At 42.6% G+C, this 21,696-nt stretch overlaps 1 protein-coding gene across 1 annotated transcript; it reads left to right on the forward strand.

The window, feature by feature from the left end:
- Window positions 1-953: 953 nt before the first annotated feature.
- LOC133123446 (uncharacterized) lies at window positions 954-4,551 on the forward strand (the record flags this gene model as incomplete). The annotated part of the gene is made up of 5 exons (XM_061233911.1): window positions 954-1,296; window positions 1,804-2,070; window positions 2,593-2,736; window positions 2,879-3,337; window positions 3,587-4,551. Coding segments are annotated over exons 1-5 (2,178 nt in total), but the record flags the coding sequence as incomplete, so codon positions are not given.
- Between the last annotated feature and the right edge of the window lie 17,145 nt (window positions 4,552-21,696).

Here is a 21,696-nt window from a genome sequence, read left to right on the forward strand (position 1 = left end):
CACTGCGAAATTGTCTGCCTCTGTTTATCACGCAACTCTTGAGCATTATTTAATGTTTGATTACACGTTACGATCCAAGCCTGTTACCGACCATTGTTTATTGATTTCTGTTTTGTTGACCACTGTTTGTTTTTGACCACGTCCTCGCCTACCGTTTTGTACTTTTGCTTCGCTGATTGTTTCATGGTTTCGAGTCCCGCTTCGCCCACGACTACGCCTCTGCCTGCCGTCCGCCTGTTCATCTGCCCCGCTGACAGCTCTCCTGCTACCGGACCTCCCTGCACGTCTACCGACTACGAGTTTGCCTCTTCCCTCGGCACCGTGCTTTTTGTTTGTTTACTATTTGTTTGGCTGGATCTACGTGTATGGACTTTGCTTGTTTTGACTACGCTCCTGGGATTCGTCCCGAATAAAGCCCTGAGGGGTCTTTATATTACTATTGTTTCTGAGTCGTGCATTTTGGGTCCAACCCCCACGCACCCGTCTCAGCATACCTAAAACAATGCAGCATTATTTTGCCTGCTTAATGAAATATAGCATTTTTAATATGCACAGAGTCTGTTGCACTTCGGCAAAAACAGTTCTTGAGAATTTATGCCAAAAATGGTTGATGTTCTATTTCTTTATTAGCTTCACTTTAAGCTCTATGGGAATTGGATTTTATCCAATCTCGAGACTGAAAACGATCTACGCAACGCCATCTTGATGGCCAATCAGGGCAAAGATGCGCTTTAGCGACCGAATTTGCATACGGTGGCTATATAAGCGACATCGCAGGCCGTCATTCTTTCTTCTCAAATTTTCAGCGCAAGGTTAGCAACCTAGCTGGAGACTTACGTTTCTACCACGCCGAAGTTCTTCGTCTGCGAGCAGAAACGCGCCGCTGTGAGGAAGGAGCTTTTTTTCCCGACTCAAAGGCCCTCGCTAGACGACGTCGAGCTCGAAGATTCGCCATGAAGCGGTGCCAAGGGTGCGACGCAGCCGTGGAGGGTACGGACCCTCACACTGCTTGCGTTATGTGTCTCGGCGAGACCCACGCTCTCGCGGCCTTAACTAAGGTGACCTGCACCGCCTGCGCTGCACTCGGGGCGCAGGAGCTACTGCGCCGGGCAAGCATGCACCGCGAAGACGCCAGTTGGGCTGACTTCCCGGAGCCTTTTGCCATGCACTCTCAGGAGGACAGACCGAACCTGCGCGATGGCAGGGTTCCGTCTGACACGGCCCATCTGGAAGAGGCGCTCCTAACCCTCGCTAACAGCTCTGGGGACGAGGACGACGACCTCCTTCTCCACTCTAGTGACCAGGAGATGCTTCCAGACGACAGTTTGGAGCCTTCCGGCTCTGTCGCTATCCCAACGGCGACGGGTGAGTTGGAGCACCACCCCTCCCTGTTGAAAGACTTTCCGGTCGTGATGAAAGCGGCGGCGACCAGAGCGGAGCTCCCCTGGCCCCCTCCTCCTGCAGCGCCTGTAAACCAGCTGGTGGCTCCAGTGTACAGGCGCGACACACCGAGGCACGGTGTGCAACCGACCCCCGTCTGCCCGTCTGTGCAGCACTACGTGCAGCTAACCTGGGATAAGCCTTTCTCTACGAAAGCCCCGGTAGTGTCTTTTTCGCCTTTCACGGTGGTGTCAGGCCGACAAAAGCTTCAGACGGAGGGGGTTCCGCGACTCGAAGATTCCTTGGCTACTCATCTCCTCGCCCCCACAGCAAGGTGGAGCGCAAGGAAGCCTAACCTTCCCACTCGGTCTGGGCAGATATCAGCTGCCTTGTCTGAACGTTCGTTTATCTGCGGTTCCCAAGGCGCCGATGCAACGAACAATCTTGCTATCCTAGCGATAGCACAGACGAACTTGATCGAGTCCCTTACTTCCTCCCTCGCAGATGATGTTTCTGCCGAGCTGAGGAAGAACGCGGGCGCAATCCTGCACCTCACCCAGGGGTTGGCACAGGATTTTGGACGGATTATGGGCTGGAGTGTAGCCTCTCTCCGGCACTTATGGCTAGCGAACTCGGCACTCCCTGAAGCGGACAAGGTCCCCCTCCTCGATGCCCCAGTCTCTCTCGACGGTCTCTTCGGTCCAGCGGTGACCGAAGCGATAGCGAGGTTTAAGCGACTGGATGAGGAGAGACTCACTCTGCAGAAGCACCTGCCTCTTGCTTCAGATGCAAGACGCCAGGATCGCCGTTCGTGGTCTAAGACTCGCCGCACTCCTGTGTCGTCAGCCCGGCGCTCAATTGAGGAGCAGCCCGGTGGCCGCAGAGACGCTACCACTATTGCTAGCGGCAAGGCTTGGACGAAGCCGTTCAACCCTGCTGCACCCAGGGCTCACCCGCCTCAATCGAAAGCCCAGAAGCGTTCCTGAATCTCCGCGGGAGAGTGTCATAGAGGCGATCCGGTCGAGTGGACCGGACACCCCTCCTGTATCACTGACTTTACTAGCGCCTACTCGGGAGCGAGTTTCGCCCTTACAGTCACGAAGCACACTCCCCCTATTGTTACACAAACATTTCCCTTGCCCTCTGCCTCAAAGCTGGCATCAGCGCTTGGTGATTTCTCAGTCAAAAGGGGCCTTTTTCCCCGACATTCAGGCAGTATTGGAGTCCTCGCCGGCTCAGAATCGAAGCCGGCCAGGACTCTACGTCGGCCTATCACAGATAAGCACCAGGTCGCTGGCTCGAATTCGACCCCGCCCCCACTTAAGAGCCGGGCTTCTGCAGATTCAGAAGCCCGTGGTACAGTCTGCACTGCTTTCAACCAGGTCCGCGTTCAACCTTTGTGCTTGGACTCGGAAGTGCAAGCTGACGCCATGGCTCAGTACTGTAATCAGAGCGGGCTACGCGTTACAGTTCGCTGTCCCCCCTCCTCCTTTTGTAGGAGTAAGGGAAACGAATATGCCCATGCATCTAAACAGCGCACTTTCCCAAGAGATAGAGACTCTCTTGGCAAAAAGCGCGATCCGCCTAGTCCCCAAACACGACGAAATGCGAGGGTTTTATTCCCTTTATTTCCTCGTTCCAAAGAAAGACGGCGGTGTGAGACCAATACTGGACCTGCGAGCTCTGAACCGTCATTTGGTGAAACGACGTTTTCAGATGCTAACGCACAAGCGCGTAATGAGCTCAATCAGCCAAGGGGACTGGTTCACGCTCGTAGATTTAAAAGACGCTTACTTCCATGTGAACATTGTGCAGCGCCATTGGCAGTACCTTCGTTTCGCTTTTCTGGGAAGAGCGTACGAATTTACCAAACTCCCATTCGGTCTGTCCCTGGCACCCCGCACCTTCGAAATGGTGGCGCGGGCTGCTATCGCCCCGTTGCGACAACAGGGCATACGTGTTTTAACGTATCTGGACGACTGGCTTGTGTTAGCCCCTTCCAGGGAGTTGGCTGCGAAACACACAGAGATGCTGATAACCCACATCGAAGGATTGGGTTTCACCATCAACCGCGACAAGAGTGTTTTCACCCCGAGCCAGTGTGTTCAGTACCTAGGGCTCCGGCTGAACTCATTGTCAATGACGGCGCGTCTCTCTCAGGAGAGAATTGCTTCCCTGAGAGGCCACGCTTGCCGATTTCTCCCAGGTCGCTGCATCAGTGGAATCACGATTATGCGCCTGTTGGGTTTAATGGCGGCAGCAATCGCCGTGGTTCCGTTGGGATTGCTACGCATGAGACCGGTGCAACTCTGGCTCAAGCGAATGCATTTCGATCCAATGAGAGACCGCGCAAAGCTGTTTCGCATTCCGCAGTCGGTTGTGAGAGCACTCTCGCACTGGCGAGATGGGCGAATGCTGAGTGTCGGTGTGCCAATGGGCGCTATCTCCACTCATGTCCCTGTATACACAGACGCCTCCACCAAGGGGTGGGGGGCGGTCTGCAATGGAATGATGGCGAGCGGGTTGTGGAACCCTCCTCTGCCTCATATCAATGTGCTGGAGATCACAGCAGTATGGCTTGCATTACAACGTTTCGAACCCCTTCTTCGGGGCAGACACGTTCTAATCAGAAGCGACAACAAAGCGACAGTCGCTTACGTAAACCGACAGGGCGGCACCAAATGTCCACATCTACACCGGCTGGCGGTGAGGATCTGGACTTGGGCATACCCGCGAGTTCGCTCCTTACGGGCGCTCTACGTCCCGGGGCAGCTGAACTGCGGCGCAGACCTCTTGTCTCGGGGCGGTCCCTCCCCCCTAGAGTGGTGTCTTCACCCACTCGTGGTAGCGGAGGTGTGGTCACGCTTTGGGAAAGCGAGAGTGGATTTATTCGCCTCCCGACAGAATGCGCATTGCCCATTATGGTTTGCGATGACAGCAACCGGCTCGCCCCCACTGGGAGTGGACGCGCTAGCCCATTGCTGGCCCAAGGGCCTCCTTTATGCCTTCCCTCCCTTTGGTCTGGTACCGCAGGTACTAGCCAAAGCGAGAGAGGAGAGGAAACCCCTGATTTTGATCGCGCCAGATTGGCCGCACAAACAGTGGATGGCCGATGTAGCCCTGCTGCTGACCGACGTCCCGTGGCGACTTCCCCAGCGCCGGGACCTCCTGTCTCAGGGGGCGGGGACCATTTTTCATCCCCACCCAAGCAGGCTGCGCCTCACGGCTTGGCCCCTGTTAGGAGCAGGCTCGTGAACATGGGATTGAGCGAGGCAGCTGTAAATACTATACAGCATGCTCGCGCTATCTCAACTACAATGGCTTATAAAGGCAGATGGGAGGCCTTCGAGACTTGGTGTCTCGAACGCTCTCAGGACCCCCTGGTGTGCCCTGTATCCGTAGTGCTCAACTTTGTGCAGAGCCTACTTGATAAGGGGTTATCTTTGTCCACGTTAAGGGGGTATGTCTTCGCAATTTCTGCGTGCCATACTGGCTATAGTGGCTCTACGGTGGCTGCCCACCCCCTGGTAAAGCGTTTTATCCAGGGCGTCCGGCGTCTGAAACCCGTGGCCCCACCCCGTGTTCCGCAGTGGGACTTAACGGTGGTACTAAAAGCCTTGTGCAGCCCTCCTTTCGAACCGCTGGAGAGCGTTGAGTGGAGAGCTTTGTCCCTTAAGGTAGCGCTGCTTACTGCGCTAGTTTCTGCTAAGCGAGTAAGCGATTTATGCGCCTTGTCTGTGCACCCGGACTGTCTCTCCTTTTCAGGATCTGACAGAGTCGTGCTGAGACCGAACCCTGCGTTTACCCCGAAGGTAATCACCACGTCCTTCCGCTCACGGGTATTGGACCTGGTGGCTTTCAAGCCCCCTCCTCATGACGATGAGGAGGATGCTATGCTGCATAAACTTTGCCCAGTGCGTGCTCTGTCGATATACGTACGACGTTCGCAGCCTATTCGACAAGCAGATCAGCTGTTTGTCTGTTATGGTGCTGCTGCTAAGGGAAAACCTGTTACGGCACAGAGATTTTCCCATTGGCTTACTGACGCAATCAACTGGGCGTATGAGTGTATGGGCTTGCCCCCTCTGTCGGAGGTTCGCGCCCACTCTACTCGAAGCATGGCAGCTTCTCGGGCACTTTTTAAAGGGGTCAGTGTGCAGGACATTTGTACAGCGGCGTCATGGAGTTCGCCATGCGCCTTTGTGCGTTTCTATCTGCTGGATGCATCGACACCGTCGGTGGCGCATGCAGTCCTGAGCTCAGCGTCCAATCGGACGTAGCTGCTGCTCAAACACATTATGTGCAACGCCTCTACGCGGTGGCTAGAGGCGTGCATGTTTATATTGGCCATCTCCCGGCTTGGGTATTCGGTAGCTGGTTTACATGAACCGAGCGCTGGGGATGGTTGTGGCTCCTCGGTTTATACAGTCCCCCTTTTTTTCATGCATAAAAAAGGGCTGGCTATTGAGGGGAGCCCCTCTTGATTGGCTATCACTGCCATCGCCTGTTGTTCTGCATCAGGGGGCTGATGTTGACGACAGGGCGTGGGCTATAGGGTTCCCATAGAGCTTAAAGTGAAGCTAATAAAGAAATAGAACTTCCGGGTACAGTGGTACCCATTGTTCTATGAGTTATTAGCGAGCTTTAAGCTTCACAGGCCCTGTCTCTTTACTTCGCTGAAAATTTGTCTCGAAGAAAGAATGACGGCCTGCGATGTCGCTTATATAGCCACCGTATGCAAATTCGGTCGCTAAAGCGCATCTTTGCCCTGATTGGCCATCAAGATGGCGTTGCGTAGATCGTTTTCAGTCTCGAGATTGGATAAAATCCAATTCCCATAGAGCTTAAAGCTCGCTAATAACTCATAGAACAATGGGTACCACTGTACCCGGAAGTTTTACATCGTAAAATTGTACGATGCCTAAATCCAAATAGAGGACTTCCTTTGGAGGTTTTCCAATGAATCACTTTTCTGAGTGAATATTTCTGAGGAAGACAGTGAAAACACCGTTGACTAGGGATGTGTATCGTTAGGATTTTATTGATACCGATACCAATACCGATACTCCTTATCGGTGCCGGTATTTATCGATACTCTTATCAATACCACGGCGTGTAATTTAGTGTATAAAATAAAGACGTTACAAGATGGTAAAAGATTCAATCGTTTTTTATTACCACAAGGGGGGTAACACCAGCAACATCATTAAACAACTTACAGCACCTGCCTTTTAAGCCCATAGCAAGTCAACATGTGCAGTGCGAGGTATGTCAAAAAAATGAGCAGGCAGCTCCATACAGCCTTAAAGGTAACTGTCAATGTGATAATGCTTCAACAGAACAGAAGCTTAACTTAAAATTTACAAATGCTTCTTAGAATAGATTAAATAAAATAAAAAACTAGGGAGATGACCAAAGATCGCTCTGGACAGAGTGACGTCACGCTATACACTCGGATAAAATGGCGCTGCGCATGTTTTAAAAAAGGGTAATTTAATTACTTATTATTTTTAATCCAGCTTTACTGGCAGTCTTAAACCTTTAAGGATGTATATATTTGGAATCAATCTTGTAAATTATGCCAACTTAATCGAGTATTTCACTTCCCCTTTAATGATTCATACACTCACTGTGACTTGATGAAGAAGCACTGTTGGAGTCTGCCTGCACGGAGGAGGGCACGGTGTTGTTAGCGTCTGCCAGGTTGCTAACTTTAGATGTGTTGTTTAGGCAGTCAAACACGCCGCACTCCTTCAGCTTTATGCTATGGGTAGACTGCAAGTGTTTCATGATGTTGCTGGTGTTACCCCCCTTTGACGCAACTACTTTCTTGCATATATTGCATTGAGCCGAGGATTCATTGAGTTTGATGAAGTGAGCCCATACCTTGGAGCGCTAAGCTCTTACGGCCAACATATTGACTACTAGAGAAAACAACGGGGCGCTGCGTCATAAGCTGTCGACGGCGGCAGTGTCATAATTACGCGACGGTTAGGTAGACTCTTAAAAAACACCAAAAACAGTATCGTTTGTCCAGAATCTTTAGCGGTACTCTGGTACTGACCAATTAGGAACCGGTACCAAAAAATACCGGCTCTCGGTACACATCCCTACCATTGACAGCACAATAGAGGGCATTTTCAGTGATGCGACCACATTTTATATTGGTGAGCATCTAAATACATATTTTATTATAACTCAGTATATAAATAAGGAGCCAGCCTGCTTTTGAATAATAAATAGCATTTGGAATTATGGAATATGTATGACTTATTGATGGGGGTTGGGTATTTGACAAAAACTTCAATCAATAAACCTCAATAAATATATTAGTATGCCAGGTGGTATTATTGTGATTATTGTACTTATTTTTTATGATCTTCTCAACCTGTTGCTGGCTGAGGATAGCTGCAAGGAGAGGGGATTTGGGACAGAGAGGTATGGGAGGGTGACAGGCTGGGGGGAAGTGCTAACAGGATAAAATGTTTTGTATAGTTTAGTCAGCAAAATGCAGCATTTTACACTTCCATGTGTCCTTTAGGAGTCTCAGAATGCTAATTCTTGGCAATATTGCCTTCAGATTTGAAAGGGGATATGTACAATGTTGTGACTTGGCTTCATTATGTTTCTAAGTGCACCAGCCACAGCTACAATAATCTATATCCAGTCAAAGACTAAAAACTTTGTTTTAGTAATATTTAGAGTTATTCTGACGCTTGGAAAACAAACCCCAAATGGTTATAATCTTCAAGCTTGTGTCAAGAAAAGGGGTCATACTTAAAGGGTTAAGACGCTAACTGCAGGGCATCTCACCCTCATTGTAGCAATGTAGCATCACAAATGTCTTTAATTTATTTATTGAAATATCTACTTGATTTAGGAAAATGTTGCCACGCCCTGCTGGCAAGATTTAAATAAAGCGGCTCAACACATTCATAACAGCTTTTATGAAGACAGACTCACCTATCCAAATTATGTTTTCTTCAAAACAGGAATCACAGATTTCCTATCAAATACAGTAAAAGTTCATTAATAAATAATAAATGATGGCAGTCTTTGGTGGAAAATAAACTCACCTGATGCATACACATGCATCATTGGGTCTTGTTAGGACCAAACTATGTGTCCACTGTGTTCTTGTGATGAATAATGATTGACTGGCTCAGCCAGGTTTGCGTCAGTAGGAGCAGCAGCTTCTGAACTCTGCCGCAGGCAATTACTTTATTTTCTTAGTAGAAAAAAAAAAGAAACAAAGCACAGACTGCAAGTTCATATTGCCCTCTAGTGGCAGGCAGCGGTTCCACCATCTGAAATGCACAATTTAGAGTCTCAGAATGCCTGTGGTAAGAAAAAAAAAAAAGATTCAAGATTCAATTTCCTTTTCTGCCTTATTGCCTGCCATCTGATGGAGCATCTGATAAGGAAACCCTCTTCAAGGAGATAGCGAACATTTTTCTCAAGTTTTATCAATATAAAACGAGCAATGAGCAATATGTGTGTGACACTGACACAAGTCATATATCTGCCTATCCAAGGGGTAATAACAATATTCTGTGTGTATTTACCTCAGTGGCCAACATTTTGGCTCACCAGCCACTGTGGCTAGTGGTTTTCCAAAGTCACGAGCTCAGAGCTCTTACGCTATTATCCAAAGTGACTTACAGTTCATTAGACTAAGCAAGGGACAAACCCCCCTGGACCGATGTGGGTTTAATGTGGTCTTGATCGAGGGCCCAGCAACTGTGCAGATCTTATCATGGCTACACTGGGGTTTAAACCATGAACCTTGTGAGTCCCAGTCATGTACCTTAACCACTACATTGCCCATGTATCCACTATTTAAAATACTGTTGATAAAACATGGACAATTTTTCAATGCAAAAATTATTTCATTTCTCACCTACATATCTGATCCTATTTTTGAGCATAATTGAGCATAATTGAGCATTATGTGAATATAATGTGCTTATATTAATTTAACAATGTTAACTTTGAGCCTCTGCTGATGCATTTTTATTCAAGATTTTGAGTCCATAAATGGATTCAGACTACATTATATGAGGTTATTATGGTATGTATTAAGCATCATCAAAAAATTGACTAAACAGCATAAAAATATCAAGTTGTATCTTGACTAAACATTTCCATCTATTCCTATGAGGGGATTAAATGGGGATTAAATTTATCACCAGACTCTATTGGTCCAGATCATTTATGACATGAAGAAGGACCTAACCTAATGGTGAATAAATGTTGTAGTCCCATTGCATATCTCCTCCCATACTTTCATTATATTTGTATATAGAGTCGTTTAAGAGAGATTGTAGCACTGTGTACGCTGCAGCAAAGGTTCCGGGAATAGCATATCTAGGGCCCTGGGGCAGAAAAGACATTGGGTTTCTGGCAGCAGCCAATCAGCATGGTACAAATACCTCACCTGAAAGAGTAAACTCCTACACTCACAAAATGATTAATCAAATTCCTCTTGACTTAACCCTTTTTTACTTCGCCCCAATTACTGCACACACATGGTTGAAGGCTTAAATTAAAGAAGGGGCTTGTACCATTTGCTAATTTGCAAATTAACAAATTCATGTCAGAGCATGTACATACAGTGTAAACAAAAGATACACAAAAAAACAAAGTAATTACAAAACGTGTTATGTCTTTATAGTTTAGCACTGAATATCTCAATTTCAAAGTCAAGGTCCAACTCAGAACTACTTTATATGTGTGCACAAACTTGATGTCAACTTAAATGTGGTAAAGATATCGACAGGCATTCAAATTCCACATGAGTTTTCCCAAAACTGCTCCCAGACAAACTGTCCCCAAATCTCTCCAAATACAAAACTTCTGCATATCTTTTTGTGCAGACACATAAGTGATCAGAAAAATTTACCTTCACATTTTTTCATTTTATTCACATGCTTTTATAGAGCTCAAAAAGCTCTCCAAAAAGGATTACTTGCTTTCTAACCAACCTGCATCACATTTATAATGGAACTTTTTTTCAAAATGAGGTTAACCATTAGCCCCATTAGAAAGGGTAGCAAACCCCGTACAAGAAGCTTACCATGTTTTACATTAGTTTGGTACCGAAATGACCTAGCAATGCATTTATGCAACAATAAGAAGTAGTTGAAGACAAAATTCTTTTAGGTATAGACCCAGGTAAAATATACTTATTTTGAAAATGGCTGAACACACGAAAAAATAAACTTCAACATTAGTCAGAAAACAGTCATAGCTTCATTGCCAGGTTGGATATTTCAAGAGTTCAAGTGCAAAAGCCGCTAAAAGCAACTTAAATGAAAAATGAGATAACAATATCAGGTGAAAGCTCTCAGTTCCTAGTATATGATGATCAAATACTTGTTTTTCAAAAACTGCTAAATCCCACACTTAAGCTATTCCAAAATACGGTTTGTTGGCAAAAATCTCTAAACACTAGTTGCATTCTTTGCTGGAGTTTTATTGCCCTGCTTTGCAAAAAAAGAGGCTGATAATCTAAACTGTACTCACTAGGGGAGAGTCTTTTTAACAATCTGGCATTGTCATTTTACAGTTTTATTACGCAACAATAATTTCAGAGTTCGAAGACTCAACTACAAGGGGACAAAGTGGATAAGGTTAAAAATACACTTGACCTGATTTTTAAGGGAGATCCAGAGGTCTTTCACAGTAGTAGGCCTAGGAGCAGGGTCTCAATGCTTGCTGTTGGAGAGGCAATATAAGTCTTATAAAGTATAACTGATGTTCATCAGCAATATTTCAATATGAATCAAATGTGTCTTATGAATAAATAATGTGGGATACAAACCAGTACCAGAAAGTGTGAGCTGCTTGATAAGTATGCTTTACCAGTTACAGCACACTAATATACATTTCTGAAAACATTTGAGGCAAGAAATAAGCAATGCAGTTACTGAATCTTCATTGATATTTGAAGATTCTGCTACACCTAGTTTAAAACTTTGATCCAAGTTTTGTGAGCCTCCCATAGAAGGTCATTTAAAATAAGCAAAAATTAGCGAATGCACCACATCACTTCTTGGGCAGTTCCTTCCTACACTCTTGGTCTATCTTGGTCTCAATCTTGGTCTCATCTGCCCACAAGATCTTTTCCCAGAACTCCTTTAGATACTTCCTAACAAACTTTGACCTGACCATCCTGTTCTTTCTGCTAACTAGTGGTTTGCATCTTGTCGTTGCATCTCTGTAAATCTATTTGTGCAGGAGAGGAGAATAGTCACTGGCACATCCACGCCTGCCTCATGAACAGTGTTTCTGATCTGTCTGGGGTTTTCTTCATTATGAGAATTCCTCGGTCATCAACTGTTGGGATCTGAAAATGTAAGTATGCAGAGGACATGGTACTTGTTGGTCTTTTTCACAGAGGGTGAAGCATGATCAGGTAACCTCCCTGGAAAAAAAACAAAGAGCTGTTGTGAACTGTTCTCACCCTTCTCTTTGTAAAAAAACCTTTAGAGGTTGTGGACTATTTTAAGTATTTAGGGCCATCATTTACAAGAAACATTGAATTCTGTCCATGCATTTTTTTCTTTTGTTAGAAAATAGATTTATTTTCTGTTCTAATTTCACCATTTTATCATAATTGCTCTCATATTCTGTACAGCTGTACTAACTCATGATTATCACATATGAAATTACATTGATTGCAGCACATCTGTTGGGTTCAGAAAGTTCATTTTGTGACCCTCCTAAAATATCCTTTGATAAGTTCATAAGCAAAATTACAATTGCAATTTGAAGTGCATTGTTGTTCACACACACACACACACACACACACACACACACACACACATGCATACACATTACATGTTCCAAATATGTTTTTAAAGAATGATTTTACATCAGTATATTAGGATTAAGTACTATTTTATTTCAGTTGTACTGAGAGCATGCAATGCAATTATTCTCAAAGTGTTTATTTAAAATGCATCTGTATATTATTTCAAAAAATCTATAAATAAGTAAACATAAATGGCCAGCTCTATCACTGTGGGAATTTCACTCCCATATTTATCGGCTGCTTCTACGTTCCGCTCGGGGATCAGGGGAGAATCAGAGAATGTGAAAAGATCATTTCAAAAGCAATTTCCTATGATGCCATTATTTTCTCAAAGAATGAGACCACTACAGACATGGTGCAGCAGATTACGCATGTATAAAATATGCTGACCACAAAGGCCCCATAAAAACGGCTACATTTCCAAACAATTAGAGGCTATCTTTGGTTTAATAAATTATATCATAATAGCTGCATTTGCATACTTTGGTAAGTATAATCATTTTGACCACACTAATTATCACTGTGGATACATGTGTAACTTGCCAACATTGGCCATTAAACATGAGCAGCCTGAACAGCCAAAATATGAATAATGGGTTAAGCTGCACAATACTGCACAATACTGTACTACTCACCCAGCAGCTGCTAACAAATTTCTACTGACAAATAGGGTAATCTGCAACCATATCTGTCTCGTTCAATACAACATCACCATTCTGACTTGTCATTGGTTGCCACCATCAGGCTCTTCATGAATCATTTTAATGTTGTCCCGATATTATAAATCTGATGTCCTCCAGCAGTGTGCAATCTTAGTGTGCGCACTATGCGACACATTTTATGTGCCCTGTTTTACTGTAAAATAGTATCAAAAAACCATGTTTGTTATTTCAATGTTCGTGTCACCAGCTTGCCATAGAGATCCCTTTACAGTCTTGAATAGGGTAAATATTACAAACAAGATATGCAGGAAAATAAATGTGAATGTGAATTAAGATTCGGTGTTAACCAGGGTTTGTGAATGGACATACTGTACTTTTATTTCATTCTGAAAGCCTGTCTCTGTGTTGTAGTCTTGATTCAGTGTTTAACTGCCACTACTGATCCTCTGTAGTGCCATACAATGCTGTGACAAGGGTTCTACTGCACCCAGAGTTTAAGACCCAAGACCTCAGCTAGAGACATTCAGACAGCTCACATGTCTGTGCCTCCAGCAGGGGCCTCATAAATTTTGAAATCCATTAGCTAGAGTGGGCCTTGAGTGATAATTTCAATGAGGCAGTATGGTAATGCACCTTCACCATTGATGACTTTAGACTATAGATTTAGACTGGATTCAATGGAAGTGTAATTATTTATTAAGGCATTGTCTTGCAGTCATTTTATAAACAGTTTAAAAGTTGATGCACTTCTGGCAAATATTACTTGGGTTATTGTGTTGTTTGAATACAACAGTATTCAATCAATAAATTATAGCTTAATCCCTTAAGTAGCGCCCATTTTCTTGATACAAGCTTGACAATGACATACCCAAAACAACTAGATTTGCTTTCAAATTTGATGACAATATCACCAAAAATGCATTCTGCATAGATTCTTTTCTAAGCTATGTCTAGGCAGTTTTCCAAAAATGTTATTTGGAGACTCCAAAAGGACACATGGAAACTAAATTATATTATGTGTCTTATGTGGTGCATTTTGCTTACTAAACTGTACAAGTGTTTGCACTTCCTCCTACCTCTCAGTCTCAAACTCCCTACTTGTGTTCTCTTAAGACAGCAACAGGTTGAGAGGATCATAAAAAAGTACAATAATCACAATAACAGCATCTTGATTCAAGTTTTTGTCAAATGCACAGCCCCTATCAATAAGTCAAACACATTCCACAATTTCACATGCTATGTATTATTCAAAAGCAGGCTGGCTCCTTATTTATAAGCTTGCTGAATAATAATACAATATTTTAAGAATGTATTTAGATCACCCTATGTTTTCAGTCGTCACTTCAGTAAAATTCATGTCATTGGTTCTTTGCTGCATATAAGTCATACTGTAGTTCATTCATCATGGATGGGGAGAATACATATACTTAGCAACTGCATTGCTGTAACTGGTCAAAGAAGCTGGAACGTGAGCTCACGGTGTTCCAGAGCAAAGGACTTTTGTAGAAGTATGCAACAGCAAAACAGACAACAATGATAATTCCTTTAGAGAAATTCTAAGTAAACAATAGACATTCCAACAATGTTTCTCCGAGTTTTTAGAATTAGAAATTATTATCGTTGTCGCATCGGGTTCATTGGAATCTTGCCGTGAAAAGGCATGTGGATTTCCAAAGTGCAGAGGTGAGGTTCCCGCACACGTTTTGCCACCTTCATGTTACAAAATAAGGTACTGTTGTCGCTAAAGCAATGGCATCTTACAATAGGTTACACAGATGGAACCATGAGTTTTAACCATAGTGATAGAAAATTGCACTGTGAAAAAAGGAATTAATGCAAAAAAAACCCATACTGTGATACATAAGGGGTTAAAGAACTGACAACTGGAAATACTAGCAACGTTCTCACAGATGACAGAACGATCAGCAGATTAAAATCGTTTGAACCTCCCTGCACAAGAGGGTTATGAAATGCAGGATCAGAGTTTTGACTCAAATCAATATTTCACCATGATCAAATCAATCCATCATGATGTTTTTTTTTCCCCGAGTAGCTCCATCCCAGTGATCTATTGATTTGCTGTATGATTAAAATGTACTGCATATAAATCCCTACACTGCCTTGAATTGCATCTTTGGCAGAATTGAATTAGCTATTTTACACCAAAGCAGTGCCAACTTGAACCAGTCTGGCCATTCTCCTCAGACCTCTGTCACAGAAGTGCTGCTCACTGGATGTTTTTCAATTTTTTTGCACCATTCTCTGTAAACTCTAGAGACTGTTGTGCAAAATCCCAGGAGACCAGCAGTTTCTGAGATACTCAAACAGCCCCGACTGGCACCAGTAATGGTACCACAGTCAAAGTCACTCATTTCTGTACAGTATGCCGTAGCGTTACAGAGAAAAGCAAGTGAACAACCCACCAAAATATCAACTATACATAAATACTAGGATATTTAAGGCATCAAAATTAAATAGAGAGGTAAATAATCAGTGAAAATCATATTAGGCGCTTTAACAAATATAAATGATCCAAAATCATTTTCCCCATAGAACTAGCTAATTATCAAGTTAGATAGAGTGTAGCGATGCACTTTAGTGTCAGACTCCAGTGCTGTGATCTGCTCCACAATTGGTTATGAGCTACTCTTCCCCTGATTGACAGTGGAAAACTTCATACTGGTCTATACAATTGTGATTTTTTTTTTTACTGTCCTACCCAGAAAACTAATAGTAACTGTGAAACTGGATCTGTAGTTTTGCATAAAAAATGCTTCTTGTTTTGATTTGCATACTTGTGATTTGCAAAACGCATGGTAATTGGGGTTTGCTGGTCACAAAATAATAATAATAATAATAATAATAATAATAATAATAATAATAATGATAATAATTATTATTATTATTATTACAATATTTGTATTTATTTTTTTAAGCTTAAATTACTTACAGTTCAACTAGCTCTCATCATGTGAAGGGCGACTGGAAACAGCTCCATTCTCCACGCAATGGCTACATCAAGATTTGTTCCGTATTAGAGAAATGATTTACTTGTTTGTGTGTCCAAGCATACGTTGGTACCACAGCAACCAATGTAGATATGCCAAGGAATTAATATAGTGCCTGAACACACAAATCCAATCTGATCGCTTGCAAATAACAGTGCGGACAGTCAGTTGTCGGATTTGAAAAACAAATTGGATTTGCCTGCAGTGCGAACATAGCCTTCTTAGGCCTATGTTGGATGATCAAGTCAGAGAAATCATGGTTCTAGATGCAAGAGGAATGGATTATATGATGTATTCCCGACTCTACAATGACAACCCGACATCACTTGAAAGAAGGTTTCTACAAATGTTCTCCACACCCCCCTTGTCTTATGGGTCTCTCTTTGTGCATGATTGGTACAATGAGCACCATTTGAATTGTTTACAGAAAGAAAAGAAAATACTGTTTTATATGCATATTCATATACAGTATGATATGCTTATTTACCTTCAAACTTCAGAAGGATTGTGGCCCTACTGGTCCTATGCGTCCCATGATGCATGGTATAGACGATTTGATCGTAAACAAAAAGTAAATGCTAATAAAATACTGAACCTATTCAAACATGTCTCAGAACTGTAGTAGGGTCAAATGAGTGTAGAAAGTCCAGCTCATCTAGAAATAGCCCTGGATGGGAGAGAACTAACATTAACAGGTTTGTGGGTTTAGTAACAGTCACAGCACAGTCAAATAAAGTGATGGTCCGGTCAGAAAGTAAGAGAAATGTCCAGAATGAGGGAACAAGGAGACCAATTCCGCATCTTCTTCCAGACAGTTGTGGGAGGAAGAGGCTGAGTAACGGGCTGCTGAGGTTGTAGTGCTGTCTGGAGTGATTCCTGTTTCTATGAGGCCAATAAACTGGAGGGAGAGCAGGGAGGAGTAGGCTGAGATAAATTTGACAGCAGTCTACCAGTTCCATATAACTGCACAACCTTACGACCATAAAACTGCTACAGCAGGGGGACAGCAGAGGGTGGAGGAGGTTGGAAAGGGTTCTGCGCTGTATAGTGTAGTAGTGGCGGATGCATATAAATACTGTAAATACTCTGACAAAAGCAGAGATACTGCTAATCAGTGTATCTCTGGGGAAAGCAATTAGCTACACAATGTATGAAGTTGCATATGTAGCCTACACATTGTAACTAATGAAACATATGCTGCTGGACCCTTACTATCAGGTTTGACAAAAAAACACATCCTCTTCTCACTAGCAACGCAAAATATAAATGTAAACGAGATCAGAGAGACAGCGGGTGCAGTTTTGTTATCAGTATAACTAGGTTACTGTTGGCTTTATGGAAAAATGCCATTGATCCCAATCCATACTACTCTGTCTAACCCAGATTTAGTGCTCTGTTGCCCCCTGGAGGTCAACCCTGATATGTTGGTGGCATATCTCTCTAATACAATCCCTGGTGGAATCCAGCATGGACACTTGCAAACCATGGCTTTATAAAACAAGCGTAGTCCTAGGAGAGAAACACATTCATGACTGAAGTCTGCAGTCTTCCCGAGATAACGAAACTTGCAACGCAAGCATATTTTAAAGCTAAACAACGCAAGCTTTTTTTTGCCAGCTTGCTTAGCATACCATTAATCTGACAGAATGATTTTATTCTGTCTTCTCGCATCCTTTTTCGTTATTTTCTGGTCTCTTATTTTTTTAGGTGTGTGATATTTTGATGCACTTGTATTGATGATATCAAATTACATTTATAATGCTGTTTACAGCTGGCATAATACAATTCTGAAAAGGGGATGCCATTTTAATGGAATAATGTATGCCATTATTTTAATGGTAGTGGATGGCAGGGCATATTGTCACACTTTTCACTCTTTCTTACATTTCTTGGGTGCAAATACATGATGGAATACATGACAAATTAAAGAAGGAAGTGTCAGGCACATATTTTGTATTCATTATGCATATCCTATTTCTGTACAGGTGGTGTAGAAAGTTAATGAGAGGGTGTGGACTTGTGACAACTTGCCCCATCAGTAACTTGTCACACTGGATTTCTTTGACAAATAACAGAACCAAGTCTTATTTTATTTTTTTATTTTTTTTAAACCATTTACAATTTCATCAAAGGACCAGCTGGGCCGGATCTGGGAGGGATGGGGCTGCATTGCCTCCAAATATTTGCTTTGCCCCACAAATGTAATTGCTGGTATACCTGTTAATGTCAGTGGCACCTCTGCAACCATCAATAATCTCTGTGACAACTGCAGAACTCAAACTATATGCACACATTTTCTGATTTGAAATTTTAATTTGTAATCAAAAGCGGCCTGTAGTGTAGTGGTTAAGGTACATGACTGGGGAACGCAAGGTCGGTGGTTCTAATCCTGGTGTAGCCACAATAAGATCCACACAGCCATTGGGCCCTTGAGCAAGGCTCTTAACCCTGCATTGCTCCAGAGGAGGATTGTCTCCTGCTTAGTCTAATCAACTGTATGTCGCTCTGGATAAGAGCATCTGCCAAATGCCAATAATGTAATGTAATAAAGCGCAAATCAAACGCTTTTATTAAAGGGTATTTTTATACATTTTGGTTTCACCATGTAGTAATTACAGCACTTGTTATATGTAGTCCCTCATTCCAATGTTCCATCCATCCATTCATTATCTTAACCTGCTTATCCTGAACAGGGTCGCATGGGGGCTGGAGCCTATCCCAGCATACATTGGGCGAGAGGCAGGAATACACCCTGGACAGGTCGCCAGTCCATCGCAGGGCACACACACCATTCACTCACACACTCATACCCACAGGCAATTTAGACTCTCCTATCAGCTTAACCTGCATGTCTTTGGACTGTGGGAGGAAACCGGAGTACCCGGAGGAAACCCACACAACACGGGGAGAACATGCAAACTCCACACAGAGAGGCCCCGGCCGACGGGGATTCGAACCCAGGACATCCTTGCTGTGAGGTGGCAGTGCAAAATTAACATAATGGAAAATAACCATTTAGCCAACAAATGAGTTCCATATTGTATCAGCAGAATTTACGGCTGAATCTAGTCCCAGCCCCAATTTCCATTCAGATCCATTCAAATGCAAAGAGTTGTAGTTTCGCATGTAGGACAACCTGGAAATAAGATATCCAGCCTCTGATGATGTTCATGGGACATCAAAAAGTCATGGCATGCAAAGGATTTGTAACCAAATACAAAACATGATTATGTTAATTTGTCTCAAACATTGAAAAAGGGGACTACATATAAGCTGAAGGTGAAAAATAAGAAAACTGTCCTTCGCTCACATTAGTGTGACCACATGTAAACAGAAAGTTGACCTCAGAACATGAAGTCACACAAGATGGCAATTCAATGTTTGAGGTAGTGGAAAAGTTTAAATTTTTTAGGTATTTTGGAGACAACTTACCTCACTCTCCCTATAATGTAACATTAGTTAGGGAACTAGGTTGTCAGTTGATGCAAAGTAAAGGCAGGAGAATCATAGCAACAGACCACACCTATTTAAAGCGGGAGTTAACCAAATAAATTTGCCAGTGCTTTTCTGTGGGTACCAGTGGCATCATAATGCGTCATACCCCGATACTGGTACCCCGATTTGGAGGCTTCACGGATCACCGCTGTGAAGGTACAGAAAAACATGATTCATGTTCAGGATGTTTCTTGACATTAAATCAGGTATATAGTTCAGCATAGATTTATGTGGGTATATACAGCATGTATATTACTATGGATTTACACCAATCAGCATTAAACCATTTACTTAAACCTGTTTTTTGATGATTAAAAATGCTTTAAACTATATAAAGTTAATATTTCATTATATAATATGTGTACTTATATAAGCAGATAATCATAAATGAATTGCATTTGAAAATGGACCTTATTGTAAGCTCATTGGGAGGGGGGTGCATTGTTTTTTTTTTTAAATATCTGGGTACGTACTATTGTTCATGATGGTGTCTCTCTTAACAGATGCTCCAGGACCTGTAGAATTTATTTATTTTATTTATAAAAAAAAGGCCACCACAAAATGCATGGGATCTATTCCTACATAAGTTTTTTACCACGTTTAAGCAGGTGGTTTTAATGTTGTGGCTGATTGGTGTGTATATATACATACAGCTGAAATGCATTTTCAAAGTCCATCATATAAATCACTACACAGGAACTGCATCTCTTGAGAGAAAAGAAAGGTATTTATTCCCTTAAGATGAGATGATAAGTTGATGAGCTAAGTTCTGTATTTGTAGAACTCTTCATCTTCCTTGGAGATGATTTAATACAGAGTACTAAAACACCATTGATAGGTCCCTTGGTCTCCCACCTTTTTTTTAGAAACCAATATTACAAGCATTGATATGATTTGTGTGGGACTTGTTTCAGAAGTAATTCTTATAGAAAATGTTCCTCCCCTGAGCAAGAAACAACAGGTTACTAACTATGTCATGGACAAATCTATGCAGATGACAACCCTTCATGGAAAGTTAACCTTAACTGTCCTTTCCATAGACTCTCTACCCTCACATTTTAAAAGAGCATTACTTTTTAATCCTGGTAGATACAAAGGTCGCCTTTGTTGTTTTCTCTCTCTCCTTTTATCTATACACAAATACACATAGGCATTAGGCAGAGAACATGCTACATTTAAAATGTATATACTATTAAAATATGTTATATACAGCTAAAATGTATTATTTGTTTTCCAAGAGTTAGAATTACTCTAAACATTACTCCACTTTTAAATTTGATGACAATATCACCAAAAATGAGCATTCTGCATTGTTTTATCTAATGTATGTGTAGGCAGTTTTCTAAAAAGAACATTTGGAGACTCCAGGACATATGGAAAGTACATGATATTAAGGGTCTTATGAGTGATATTGATATTATCACTGATATTACGTTATTTCTTGTAGCATGTGGATTTCCAAAATGCAGGGAAGGTGAGGTCCACTCTTGTTTTGCCACCCACATGTTACAAAATAAGGAACTGTTGTCGCATCTTAAAATAGGTTATACAGATAGAACCGTGAGTTTGAACTCTTTCAACCGGTATATCCTGTTACCATAGTGATTGAAAATTTCACAGTGAAAAAAAGGAATGAATGCAAAAAAAACCCCAGCCCTAGGACGCTGAGACTTAAGGGGTTAATTCCATTGAATCATTAATAAAGCACATTACCTTACACATGTTGGAAAATAAAGCCTTAGGCCAATGTCAGACTTGAGGGGTTAAAGAGGAGAATGTCGATAATGAGCATATCCTCTGGATTACACATTGATCCTGACGCAAGCAAATACGATACAAAAACAATAACTTGCTTTTTGAGACACTTTGTTACTAGGTGTCAATTGCTCCTCATGTTTGCAGTATTTTCTATGAGCATTAATCAGGGAGAATTAGTCATCAACATATATTTTATTTTCTGATGTATAAATAAAATAAATCACAAGAATGAGCATTGACAAATGTATTTTTTAGAACTGAATTGCCTTCCTTTGGAAAATATAAATTATTTGATGCTACTAGATAATAGAAGATATCCATCCATCCATCCATTATCTGAACCCGCTTATCCTGATCAGGGTCGCAGGGGGGCTGGAGCCTATCCCAGCATACATTGGGCGAAAGGCAGGAATACACCCTGGACAGGTCGCCAGTCCATCGCAGGGCACACACACCATTCACTCACACACTCATACCTACGGGCAATTTAGACTCTCGAATCAGCCTAACCTGAATGTCTTTGGACTGTGGGAGGAAACCCACGCAGACACGGGGAGAACATGCAAACTCACAGAGA

This window comes from Conger conger, chromosome 3 (assembly GCF_963514075.1).
Source record: "Conger conger chromosome 3, fConCon1.1, whole genome shotgun sequence".
Lineage (NCBI taxonomy): Eukaryota > Metazoa > Chordata > Actinopteri > Anguilliformes > Congridae > Conger > Conger conger.